At 40.9% G+C, this 14,273-nt stretch overlaps 1 protein-coding gene across 4 annotated transcripts in view; it reads left to right on the top strand.

Moving 5' to 3' along the window:
• The first annotated feature begins 10,657 nt into the window (after positions 1 to 10,657).
• The window catches only part of ppp3ca (protein phosphatase 3, catalytic subunit, alpha isozyme), a 31,717-nt gene continuing 28,101 nt past the window's right edge, over positions 10,658 to 14,273 (top strand). For 2 of the 4 annotated variants that reach the window (XM_030437390.1, XM_030437388.1), the window contains exons 1-2: positions 10,658 to 11,000; positions 14,013 to 14,051. In XM_030437390.1, coding sequence (XP_030293250.1) covers positions 10,949 to 11,000; positions 14,013 to 14,051 — 91 coding nt within the window. In that variant the 5' untranslated portion in view covers positions 10,658 to 10,948. The remainder of the gene's footprint in view (positions 11,001 to 14,012; positions 14,052 to 14,273) is intronic. The other 2 variants (XM_030437391.1, XM_030437389.1) reach the window with 1 other exon arrangement.

Below are 14,273 nucleotides of genomic sequence, written 5' to 3'. Positions count from 1 at the left end.
TCAAGAAACTTTTCTCACCGGATTCTTTTTTTTTAATTTAAACTGGAAAAAACCTGGTTGCAATATTTAATAGCTTCATAACGGCCGTGTTATGACTGAGTGATTAGGCAGAGCATCATTAAAGACAAAATGTATGACAGCACACACCATCCATATTCATTTGTTTTAACTTATTATCAAAGAAAATACTTTAAATCCATTATGAGCTATTTGATTAATTCTGTCCTAAAAATTGTAAGAAAGTGTCTACAGATGACATTTATTCTCGACGCCGAGCAATAATGCTCTCTAACTTTCCTTCCATCAGTCAAAATGAAAGAGTGGGTGTCAAATCATTAAAGTATGGGTGTCTCACGTTTTTTTGTTTAAAATCCAAATTAAATCCGCCCCATGAAGTGTTTGGCTGTGGGTGACTCTGACACCGCCACACAGCCGTTCCACTTCAGGAACATGTGAAAATGTTAGGTTTTTTTTCCTCATATGCTTCATCTTACCCACATGTTGCACTGTTTGGTTTTTTTGTTTGTTTTGTTTTTCTGTTCTGTGAACTCACCACCTGACCAGTATTGTCCCAAACAGGAAGTGATTGTCACGGGGGCTGTTACAAAATAAGAGGAATCGCAGCGTGGTCAGATGATTTAAAAAATGTGCCAAAGGGAAACAAAAATAAGTGAAAGTGTCCTCAGAGGTTTGTCGACACGCTCAGCTTTTGTTACATTTAAATTCCACAATGTATACCACCATTTCTCACCTGGAAGGAGCTCAAAAACGCCACACACAGTCCTCTAGTACGCACCTATATCTCATTATCCGTCCAATGAATTTCCTTTGTCGGTGATATATGGTGATGCAAAATATATCTGTCGGTGGAGTTTGCTCGGAAAATCTTTTCAAGGGGTGAAAAACGTAGCCGCAAACGCATTTTGGATAAGATGCGATGGCAGCAATAGCAAAGTCCCCTGTGTGTTTCCTGTGTCACACCTGTGCTGGCTTTTTTGTTTGTTTGTCCATCTGTTTGCTTGTTTGTTTGCTTGTTTGTTTTCCTTTGTGAACTGATCCCTTCCCGTTTCAGATTAGATGACTTTTCAAAACAGGCCCACCGACATGGGTCGGTGTTGAATGTTATCAGACGACACATTTCCAAGCGGAAGGAGAATAAATGTGATGTGGCGGAGATTATGATTTCTTTCTTCACGTTCATAGTATATCTGCAAAACAATTCCAATTCAATTTTCCCCATCTGCATGGATGAGGTTCCGTCGTGAATGTTTGGGGAACACAGTGTCGTGGTTACATAAATATACAACTGTTATTAAAGTCAAACGCCAACGTGCACCTAAAGTACCTGTGATTCTTGCATTTGGGACTTTAAATGCCATTAGGCTGCATTTAATAAAATGAATCACATGAGCCGATCACAACTAGAATTGGAGCTTCATTTTGAAGGCTTAGACTGCTGGTATAAGGGGTGTATTTGATTAAGCATTAGGTCGCCCTAAGACCTTACAACACTGCGTGAATCCTGGGAAAAATTGCTGGCCTTTTTCTTCAAGCGTTTTTCATCAGTTGGCCTGTTTGATAGCACCAGCCGTCACCGGCAGCCCTGAAATTGCTCGCTTTCCTTGTTCTGCCGTTGCTGGTGTGGGCATCAAAATGAGGAGGATCCTGCTCTCTGCATGTCTCCCGAGCAGACAGGACCCGCCTCCTCTGTGGAGTTCTCTGTCCTGATTGGACAAAGTGGGCAGGGATACCGGAAAGTTTTTTTTCTCTTCTGCTGCATGAGCAAGGGGAGAAAGAGAGACGTGGGTTACTGAATGAGAATATAGAGCTTTCAGATAATTATTTTCATAAAAAAAATATTTGACTTACAGCAGCTTTAATGCGAGCGTCATCTGTTTTGCAGATATTTTGACATTTGACATTCAGACATTTTGACCAGTTAAGGATGAAAAGTCAAAAGATCACGAAGATTTGGTGGGAATCCATCCGGAAGTTGCTCGAAGCCCCCTCATGGTGGCGCTAGAGTAAAGGTGGGGAATCACCAAAGTCAGGATGACACAAACCGCGCGCGTAAAATGTTTTGCAATTTCACGGCAATCCATAAAACAGCTGCTGAGATGGTTCAGTCTGGACAGAAGTGGTGGGCTGACTGACGTTGCTATCCCTAGAGCCATGTAGCTAATGTGGCTAATACAGTTATTGATACGCATATTAAATCATTTGATACATTATACAGGTTTTGGGACATTGATAGCCATTTTAAGTTAGAACTCACTCTGTGTTTGTGTGTAAACATGTGGATAAAGTATTATCTATCTATCTATCTGTCTATCTATCTGTCTATCTGTCTATATGTCTTTATTCTTAAGCCCTTTCCTACGGCTGTTTTATTTTACATTTTGCTTCTACATTTCCTGTACGCTTCCTCTCAGGATTGTACTTTTTCACCGTAATTACGTGGTCACATGGAATGATGTAACACCAGCGGGATTCATTTTTTTTCCCTCCACAAAACCCACCTTGACCACACTCTTCGGCTCCTTTGTCATGTTCAGCGAGTCCTCCCTTTTGACCTTCCAAAGTCCTCTATCTCCGGTTTGAGGCGGGCGAATATTACATTGTCGTCTGCAATCGTACGTGTCTTTCATGGGTTGAAAAGGGGGTCAAATAGAAAAAAAAAAAAAAAAAAAAAAAAGCGCGTGAGAGCAGGGGAGTCACGCATGGATAGATGGGTAGGAGGAAGCAGCAAGCTGTGACTCTTGGACATGTTCTGGTGGGTGCACTGAACCCCGGAGGCTGCAGCCACACTCAGCTCTTTGTTGTTTTCGCTCTGCACAGGGAGGCAGGGTACTTTCCTGAGCAGGGGAGGAGGATTAGCGTTGCGCGGCCTCCATCCCCAGCTGCACACATGACCAGTGCCGTAGGAAAGCCCCCGTAGACGGCCCAAAAAAGAGGTACGTAAGGGATGATGGGAGCAGGGGCGAGACGTGAACATCAGCTTTTCTCCAGCGCTGAGGAATGTTGCAAGGCCTGTAAACTCTCCAAATGATCACTGCAACACACTGCTTGCTTTCCTCGCTCTGCCAGCCGTTGCTACGGCCTGTCGGCTTACAGATTTTTATATTTTCTCTCAAAGTTCAGCCGCACAAACACAGGGACATTCATTACTTTTCCTCAACATCGTCCGACCATCGCCAAATTTACAGTAGCTCTATGTCTCAACTATAAAAACCACGATTATGAGTCATGATCTGCTCAGTTTTTCATCTCGTTGCTGAGCCTTTAAGCCACGGGGAACTACTATTGAATTATATCACAGATGATAAAATCACATCTACTGGCAACAAACAAGGTGCTAGCTCTCTCTCTCTCTCCGATTGGCTCGTCTTCGGTGCCAGGTGATGTCACTTCCCATCGAATACCACAGATCGTCTGTCACCAAAGATTTACCAGCTGTTGGAGCAGCGGCGTTCCAGTTGCTGTTTCTTCTCACAACTTCCAGGAAGTCACTACCCAAGAGAGTGAAAACTGTTCCAGCGCAGAAAAACCACAACGAGTTGGGGTTTTTTTTTTGTGTGTGTCATTTTCTGTAAGGGGTTAAACAAATAAGAGGGAGCTTAATAGGGGCAGTTAGGCTTATTTCTGAGCTTCAGAGTGAGCCAGGTTAGATGTTTCCCAACCAAATTTCTCATTTCTTCCTGCTGCTTCCTCAATGCTAAACGAAGCTGAATGCCTCCAGGCTCATATCCGAGAGAGGCGTCAATCATCTGGAGCAAGAGAGTGAATAAGAGTTTGTCCAACTATTCCTTCAACAGAATCAGTGAATCCAGAAGCATTTGTTCAGTACAATTATCTTGCCAAATTGTGTGTGTGTATTACGAAATACTCACCAAAGTAACGCTATTCTACAGAAGGCCTGGTGGCAAGTGAGAAATATCTTCTTTTCTTTATATTCAGGGTGATCCGTTTTCAAAGTGTGAATCTGGGTCTAAATTGTTTCTCTCTCTAACTTGTTGAGAACTGGAGAGAAAAAGAAAAGCCAGGATAATCTTTCCATGTCCCTTCATTTTTTTTTCTCTCATCCGTGAAAACACATTAATTATTTTTTTTACCCGGTTACACTTTTTATTTTTCCATGTTTGAAACGGAGAGGAAAAAAAATAATTCTCCCGGAAAATTCTATTACACTTGGTATCACAAAAGAAAAAAAATCATATTCACACATGAAAAAAAAAAAAAAACATTTCCCTGTTTTTTTCTTTCTTTTCTATTTTTTTCCCCTTTTTTTCTTTTTTACTTGTTTTCACAGATAGAACTTGGAAAAATTATCTTTGCAAAAACCCTTTTCACCAGTTCTTGAGTTATAAACACAGGAGAGGTAACAATTTCGATCAAACTTGGATAGATCACTCTGTAGTAAAAAAAAAAAAATCCTTGCCACTCTCACTCCTGTCTTATTCTTATGCCTCCTGCCGTTAGACAAGCACATAAGATTAGCACATAAACGCACGAGATGAATGTATCCATGCTCGACACACTTGTGAATTGTCTTCTACTGTGAGTCAAGACATTTAGCTTATGATGTAACTGAATCGCACACAACAGGGCTTGTGATTTAATTAATGTTCTGGTTCTGTTGACGGGACTGCGAGTAAGAAACTGTGAGTTAATTATGTGGGAACTTGAGGCTGGATAAGCTTCAGTGTAAAACAAAAAACAAAAAACATTGGAATAGACCATTTCTTAGTGCCATATTTCTCCTACCGAGGTGCCAGCGCCGCACGCCAGCAACAACAGCATTTAAAGGAGGGGTCAACAAATGGAGCTGCCAACAGGTCATTGCCACTGCTGCAACACTGCACACTTGAGAACCAGATTTTTCTTCTTTTTCTTTTTTTTTTTCGAAGTAAATCTCATTTTAAATTTGGTGTGCACACTTCGCCTCTGTACACGTGACACCAGTTCCAAGAACATATCACTTGAGAGCGAAGCAAGGTCTAAATCACAGTCGGCAGTCAGTCCTTTTTGTGTGTTATACATAATAGAATACGGCTCGAGAATATTGTTCATTTTGGTCTTTCTGTACAGGACTGAGAAAACCAGACGCACGAGCACGAAAATCCAGGGCAGTTTCCCTCTACTTTCATCACCGCTCTCTGGTTTATCTCTCCCAGCAGTATTGGCAACTTCAAGGACATACCATGCGCACCTTAGGAAAGGGTATTGGACACTCTGCTATCAATTGAGTCTCTAAAGTGTGAGAGATCCTGTCGTGTGTTTTCCCATCTCGACAGAACAGGCCCCGAGTCAGTCACGCCTTGTGTGAGCCTCACAGCCCCACACTGCAGAAAAACCGGCTGCCTGATGAGCAACACTGGCTCTATTACTCAAGATTTATTACTCATCCAGCCACTAATCACATGCTCAGCCTCATCTGTCAGGAAAGCAAGGGGCCCTATTGTCTCGAATGACAGTACGAGGACAAAAAAAAACAACCAAAAAAAAGGCGACAGAATCACATCAACAACAGTTTGGCTTGCGCCACTAAATAAGTAGTGTCACTGCTTTTTCTCTAATCACCATGCCTCGAAATGTTAAGAAGCAAAAAACTGCCCCTCCTGTGGAAGTACCAGCCAGCCAGCCAGCTGTTGCTGTTGTTCGTGGTTAAATTCAGGGTTAGGGCCCCATCTAGTGGCTGGTCTTCACACAAGCTGCAGGAAGAAAAAACCATCAAACTCTCGGTGATTGTTCCAGCAGGATATAACTCAATGCTTCTTCTTCTTCTTGAGAGCTTAAAAAGTAAGATAGGATAATGGTTCTCTCACATCCTGTTGCATTCAGTGATGTCCTTCATGGGAAAAAGAGCATTTCATATGTTTGCAATAAATTGATCAACAGAGTTTATGGTTATAAATTCAGCTCATGTAAAGTGAGATGACGAACCAAAGCTCTGACTCAGCCAGAGGATTGATGTCAAAACCCATGATTGAAAACATAAATCTGCGGGCGTGTTAACATGTCCGTTTACACACTGTATAATCTATAATTATAAATGGTAAGTTTATCGTTAATTGAACTCCATCTGATGATTATTTCACTGTTAACAAACAATGAAATGCTTTAAAAAAAATAATTGTGTTGTGCTATTTTGAAAGTTTGCAAAACATCAGTTGCAACCTTGGCTTAATAAATGGTTCATAAAGCATTTCATTGTTCAATAACAGTACAATAACTATTAACTTAAGTTTAATTAGAATAGAATAGTCTTTATTGTCATTGTACAGGAGAGTACAGTAAAATTAACAATTAATTGACCATTTACTACTGACAGTTATTGATATGTTGCATTGCTCTCCATTACAACAGTTTTTGTTGACACAGTCAGACCGGTAATAATTCTACTTTATGTTTATTATCAGTTGGTGGCATTGCTCTCATGTATTTAAAGGGGTCGGACATAATATCAGAAACATCCCTCAAGATAATTCCGTCCATTTCAACACCATGGCAAACTACAAAGTCAATAATGATGTTAAATTAATGTCCTTAACATTACAACTACTAAAATACTAGTGTCGATAATGAAGTGGCTGCAATCAAATAAGAGAGCAAATGTTTGTCTTCATTAACATATTCATGCATTAGAGATACACTGCTTTCGTTATGTCATGTTAAAGTGCTCTGGGGATACATTTGAGGCCGTAAAAGGTATCTGACAATCAACTTTTCAGTTACAGGTACAGTAACATACATCAGAATGCATCCATCATCAGGTATCGTATCCATTATACGTCCAGCATTGTTGTGTTTGTAGCGCTGCTCTGTGTTTGTATGGATGCCCATGTTAAAGAAGAAACACAAGGTGAAAACTCAACTCTTATGAGACAAAAAAAAAGTTGAATTATGAAACTGAGGGTCAAAAATGAGATAAGAAGTTGAAATTATGAGATAAAAGTAAGTATTATGGGATAATAAGTCATACTTGTGACATGAAATAGTTTAAAAAGTCAAAATTGTGAGATAAAAATAATCTGAAATGATGAGTTTGAATCTCATTATTTGAGTTTTTTGTCTGAAACTTATTACCTTTTCCTCAGAAATCTGAGTTTAACTTCTAGCTACAGATTTATTTTATTTTTATTTCTTAATGAAAGCTAATTTTATTGTCATTTTTTTAATGATGCTTCCAGAGTATATGTGTGCATCTCAGAGTCCTCCTCCTGCTCTTCTGCATCTATATTGCTGATCACCTTGAGTAAACTTCTGGTGCCAGATTGCATTCTTATTCAAATCTAACAACGTTTTCTCCCAAAGGTCTGAAACATTTTATCCTTGGGATTTGTTTCTTGGGAGTGTTTTGGTTACACTGAACTGAACTGAACACAGACGTGATGGCGGCCCAACGTTCACATTGATCCAGAAAGCCACCAGAGCTAACTACACTGTGTTACTAAACTGATACCAAATTACGTAGAACCAGAATTCATTTGTGTGAGTGTTTTTGTTCCTGTGATGTCCTGCACGGTGTGTCACCAACTCAACATCTTACATTAAAAAGAGCTATTGACAAAGTAATTACATAATGCTTTATGAAACTGAAAACACAATGGAAAGATAAACACACACATTCTTTCACAGATGTTACACTTCATATTCCTATAAAACAAGATCGAAAATGAGATCCTGTTGGATTTTTAGAAAAGGAAGAAGCAAACTGAGAGAGGGGGAAAGCAAAAGGAAAGCAAGCAAGAATGCAGTGCAACCAAAAAAAAAACACACACTGTCCAACATTACAGCTTTTTCAGAGCTGTTAACAAGAGCAGTATTGTGAGCAAAGGCTTTACTGCCAGGAGCGATAAAGAAGAAGCCATCGAGAATCACAAACGCTGAAATGAGTCAGTGTCGTGTTTCAGACCAGGGGTCATGACTGCAGCTGATAGTGGTGATTAATGTGATTATGATAAAGACGCTGATTCAATCAGGCAGTCAAACATGCAGACACATTCATCAGATCTTGTTATCAAAATCAGCTGAAACAATCATGAGTAATGAACACTGAGAGATAAGTCCTTTAATTTTTTTTAGACCTACTTATATTTTCACCTCTGTCTCCCCACAGTGACTGTTGGCTGACACAGCAGTGGAACAGAACACATTTTTACCTGTTGGACCAGGTGACATTAAGGGATTACAGAAAGGAGAAGCCGCTCAGTCTTAGAATTGCATTTTTGGTATAGTCAGTATTCATATTCTGAATTGAAATTAAAACATATTGTCACTGTTTCTGTTTGACGTTTGAAAGAAACCAACAAACAAATACATGTGTTTTCTCAAGAACTGACTATAAAGAGAAGAGGATGGCTGTGACAGGTAATCACCTGTTTTGTGCATTGCACAAACATTAAAATTTAGCCGTTGAATAGAGCAGAGAGGAAGCATTATCACCTCTACTGGTGGTCAGTGGAAACTGCAGCAGACACAGGGCCCCAGGTACATTTACACAATCATTACAATGAACTGTGGACTCTGAGTAGACACAGATTCCCTCAAAATACAAAGTGAGCTTTGAGTTGTGTTGTTCTAGCAGTTTTAGCAGTATTCATTTGTGGAAATGTCCTAAATGTTTTTATTCTATTTTATTTTATTTTATTTATTTTTTTATTTTTTTATTTTTTTATCCTATATGCTATTTTATGTTCTACAATGTATCTTTGTTTTAATTTCTTGAAGCACATTGAGTTTACGCTTGCCGTAAACTCAATTTGACTTGACTTGACTTGACTTGAAATAAAAATAAATGAAAGGTTATGGCTGTAGTTTGTGTAAAGGTACTGCATAGATGTGATGGTGTCACTGGTTTACAAAAGACTAACAAAGAGCAAAAGGGTACAGAGCTGTCTCTGCCTCGTGGCCGGCTGAATGAAGAATGACATGAAACCTATTAGCCATTTGTTTGCAGTCAGCACTCAGGGGCTGATAGTGTTTTGGGTTGTAGATGATTACCAATGTTTGTGAATTCTTAATTTTGTTCATATGCATCCAGTGGAGAAGATTGAAGAGAAGAGATAAAAGGTTGTTCATTCATTCATTCATTCATTCATTCATTCATTCATTCATTCATTCATTCATTCATTCATTCATTCATTCATTCATTCATTTTCTTTTCTGTCAGGGGGGGTTGCGGGGCTTACTGGGGCCAAATCCAGTTCGAGTTATGGGTGAAGGCCAGGGTACAAGTCGCCAGCTCATTGCAGGACCCATCAGGAGCAAGTCTGGGGTTCAGTATCTTGCACAAGGATACTTCGGCATGTAGCTCAGTCCCACCCCAGTGGAGCAGGGGATTTGAACCAGCAACCTTTCAATCACTGGTCCACCAGCTCTACCCACTGAGCTACAGCCGCCCCTTATAAGAGGTCATGATTATGAGATTTCCAAAGTCTAGTTATTAGATAGAAATGTATTATTATGGGATAAAAAGTCATCACTATCAGATAAAAGTCACAATCATTAAATAAATAGTCATGATTATGAAACAACAAGTCAGCAGTTAACTAAAAAGTCACAATTAATCAATTAAAAGCCATGGTTATGAGATAAAAAAGTTGTAATTTTTAGATAAAAAGTCAATTATTGAATAAAGAGTCATGATTATCACATAAAAAGTCATAATTATGAGACAAAAAGTCAAGAACTGAATCAAAAAGTCATGATTATTATATAAAATTAATTATGAGATTAAATTAAATGCATAAATTGCCAATAAAGAAATAAAAAGTCATAATTATGAAAGAAAAAGTTATAATTGAGATTATAAAAGTCATAATTATGAGATGAAAGGTCAATTATTAAATATAAAGTCATGATTATTACATAATAACTTATAATTAGGAGATAAAAGTCATTATTATTACATTGAAAAGTCAGAATTATGAAAAAGAAAGTCATTATCATGATAGAAAGTAGCCTACATTTTTATCTTCTAAATGCAACGTTTTCATTTCACAATTATGACTTTTATATGAGAATTCTGACCTTTTTTTTAAAAAAAATCTAACACTAATTCCTTTTTTATAACATCAACATCTTATCTTATAATAATTATTCATTTCTTTATTTTTTGTTGATCAAATCCACGTTTTCATCACTTGGCAGAAAAGGTCTTCCATCTGTTGACCTCTCCTGTGGCGCAAAACTAACACGCCATCACTTCATCTGACGCTCACAGATGTGTTTCATGTGCGCGCTGTGCTGCCAGTCTGAGTGTCTCAGTTTGCACGAACATGACGGTTTTGTCGCCACCAAGTGAAATCTTCCGCTGTCATCGCAACCATCCGACTGCCTTGGATGTTCACGTGCACGTGCGCGCGCGTACCCCCCAACAAACCTGTTCGCGGTCACCGCGAACGTTCCGCGTGAGGCCCCCGCGCGCGCGCTCTCTCCGTCTTCGGGCGTACCAAAAACTGTTTCGAGAATACCGAAACATGGCGCGCCGTGCGTGGGGGCAACCCCGTCTCAGCCTCCATCTGATGGCAGCATCAGGCAGTCCCGTGAAACATTTGCGTGGGAGTTCCCTTCACCGCCATGTCGGGATAGTGCACATCTCTCCCTCCCACCCTCCCTCCTCTTCTCTCTCTCTCTCTCTCTCTCTCTCTCTCTCTCTCCGTGCATCCTCCCCCACATTAACAGCTTAGCACAGCAGCAGCAGCAGCAGCTCCTACAGCATCCAGCCTCCATCCGTCCATCCCTGCCTGCCTGCCTGCCTGGGGAGCAGCAGTCCTACCCGGCGCAGCACCGACGCACGGAGGGGGCGCATCATCCAAGTGATGCCACAGCATCAGTCGCGCTTCGCCCACAAATCCTGCGAGTAGATCCTTCAAAAAAAAAAGAAAAAAAAAAAAAAAGGCAGGGAGAGAAAAAATCGCTTCAGCCTCGAAGACAGCAACTGCCCATGAAGATGTCTAACGCTGACATCTTAAACGCCACCGAGCGGATGGTGAAATGTAAGTTAAGCCTGCATTTTTTTTTAAAAAAGACAAAAATGTGCGCTCTGTTCTCGGCTGTGGATATATTACATAACGCGTCAAGTGTTCAGCTTCCTTGTGCTCCGGCAGAATGTGGCCTTTTTGTGTTCATGTCGTGCATTAATGGTGTATGTGTGTGTGTGTATGCGGCCATCAAGTTGTGTTCGTGCTGATGGTAGTGGGCTGCTGCTGCTGCTGCTGATGCTGCTGGAGCTTTGATGTTGATAAACAATCCGGTTCTCTTTGCTGCACAGCCCCCACGAAGAGCTGGGCGACAGAGCTCAGAGGCACAACATGGATCCTTTTTTTTTTTTTTTTGTTATTATTGCACACATGTATTCATATTTTAATCTCTGCTGTCACGATTTGACTGTGTCTTGGCTTCAGGCAGCTCGGGGTAGGCATGACAGGAGAGATGAGGAGGAGGAGGGGGGGGAACAGCTGAATTACCGAGCTGGTGGTGGAAGCTGGGGCAGTGATGCAGCAGGATTTCACAGGCTGTGACAGGGGCCAGTGGAAGAGGAAGGGATGAGGGGCATGGAATTGACATCTAATGGGGTGTATTTCTCCGGGAGTGAGTCATGTTTATTAATTTGATTGGGGGGCAAAAAAAAACCCCAAAAAAAACCCCAAGTCTGTAAGGGATCCCAAAAAGCGGCATCAGTAGATGTTGGGGGTGCGGGCTGCTCCGTCAGAGAATTACAGAGGAGCCAACTTGGATCGATTAGAGGATGATGGAGCGCTCCACGGTTGTGCCATAACTCGTTCAGCCCTGCTCATTTTTAACCGTGGATCAGCTCACAGTCGGCAACACCGTGCCTGAATGTATTCACGTTGGCTGCGTTGTATCGTAATGGCCGGGCAGCCCAGTCAGCACTAACAACTTGTCCTTTAGGCTACAGAGTTGTAGAAACACGGAGTAATGTGCACTGTGAGATACACTCATGTGACAATGACTCCAGGCACAGCTAATCATCTTTACGTGTGAGATGGTACAATAGATAAAGCCTTATTTATGAGCTGTTCAAACAGGTCTGGGTGCTCTGTCAGAATGGGACCTTAAAGGGGCACTACGTAGACGAAATTTGAACTCAAAATGTATATATGTACAGTATTAATGAGGCAATAAAGCAAACTCTGAAATATTCCAAACAAGCTGCTCTCAGAGGAAGATAAGGTCCCCAGAACACTGTTTGAAGCTTGAAAGGTGGCAGGGTCCGCCACTTATAAACAAAGTAAAACGGTATGAAACCGTGTCGTCCCTTGAGGTCAGTTTGTTTTTTTCAGTCATGAGAGTTTGTTGATTTAGTTTGTTCGGTCAGTGCATTGGATTGAAATTTCTCCCCCAAAAACTACACAGTGCACCTTTAAACTTGTTTTTACTGAAGCACCTCATCATCAGTGTGACACAACAAACGACAAGATACGACATTATGTGTATCCCAAATTCTAAAAAAAAAACCCAACACATCTAATTATATTTGCCCTCTTAGTGCATTTGGACATTACGGTATATCCAAACAGTCCAAACCATAAAGTCGCTGCACAGTAAGTCGTGTGTCAGCTGTCACGTCCACGATAAGAGGGTGACATTGTTATTCAACCCAGTGTCATTGCAGTTTGTGACATAAATGATGGAATATAGGGTTTGTGTACGAATTGTCCCTTTAAAATTGAATTAGAAAATGTCTGTTTTTCTGACCTTTAAAGGGGCTCTGTGCAGCTTCTGTGCGGTGCTGGAAGACAGTCGTTTGTTCGCGTAGCTGACTTCGTTCCTAAACTAAGGTTAGAGAGAGGCGATCGACAACAAGTGTAAGCAGTCACAGCCTGTGGACCGTCGTGGAAAGTCGAGCCGGAGTCCCTCATGAAGGAATCCACAGTTCAGCAGCATCAAACAACGTGAGCGAATCGTCCACTGGCTTGTGGAGGCGACCGAGATCGAAGAGGGGGAGGTCTCATTTATCACTTCTCAGAAAAATCCGCTCACATATGGCCAATAAAAAAGTGATTAATGCATATAAATTGCTACAAATTTGTTGTATAAAACCCCTTTAACTCAACTCTTGCGCTTCTCGCAAATGAACCGTAATATTTAGTGAAATAAAAGGAGTGAAGATACAAAGACAGTCAGAAAAACAATTTGTATTTCGCAAACTGCCGTGACACTGTGTCGAGTTACTTGCTTCTTGTGTGTTAGAACAAGATCTCGCAGCCTACGGTACAGTAGATAAAGCTACTGTGGTTATTCTTTTTGGCAAAAAGCTCTACTGACATCCAGCAACTCAAAAATACACCAAAAAAGGTTCATATCAACAAAAACGAAGCGCGGCCAAGAATTCTGAGTCAGGTTTTCTGCTTTTGTAACACGGTCACGTAACATTTAGGATTTGGGGTGTGAGACACTCCAAGCAGTTCTCCCTGGTTGACTTCAATCATATGTTTTTTGTCGTTTTGCGTCTTCACATTGCCATTTATTTCCCCTTTTCATCAGACCCTCATTTCCCCTGTTGGTCAGATGTTGTTGCTGTTGGCTTGACACTGCTTGACTAACATGAATATTTCTTTTTGTCACTCTCGTCCACCCTCCCCGTTCTTGTATTCCGCTTTGAAAAAGTAGTAAAAGCCTATTTTTTTCTTCCCAATCCCCACAAGGCCGAGAAGTGGAAAAAAAAAAATATGAGATGCAAGAACGTGAATCATGCATCCTTCAGGTGATCAAAGGACACTATCAAGACAAACTGTGATTTTGACGAGTGGAGACTGACATTTCCTACAGTTGTGGCGTGCGGCGCTCGCATCAGACGACAGAGCGCCGATACCACGAGCTGCTCCGAGTTATTTTTATCGCTGGATACATGCCTCCAACCTGAACCTCAGCAAAGTTAATCAACCCCGTTCTCTCCTTAGCATGTTTGTAACCTGACAGAACATATCGTAAGAGATACAATAACTGCTGCTCTGTGCATTTTTTTTTTGTTTTGTTTTCCAAAGCACTGTCACCGCTGTGTGGGCATCAAGAGGCATATTCAGGTCAGTTATTTCAGGGAAGAGGCCTTTGGTACACCTGTGAACTGTCTTACCGTTATCAGAAAAAAATGAATTTCCTCACATTATGGCTTTGATATTCACGTTTGTCCCGATCCCACAGACACAGCCGCCGCGATCTGAGAGAAAACGCAGCACGAGAATCTGTAACAGCTTCATCGAGTGTTTGAAGTTATAAAAACTGCTTCTTTTAAATAAGTAATTATG

Source organism: Sparus aurata, chromosome 13 (assembly GCF_900880675.1).
Source record: "Sparus aurata chromosome 13, fSpaAur1.1, whole genome shotgun sequence".
Classification (NCBI taxonomy): Eukaryota; Metazoa; Chordata; class Actinopteri; order Spariformes; family Sparidae; genus Sparus; species Sparus aurata.
Note: the sequence above shows the minus strand (reverse complement) of the source record. Positions and strands in the feature narration are given on the sequence as shown.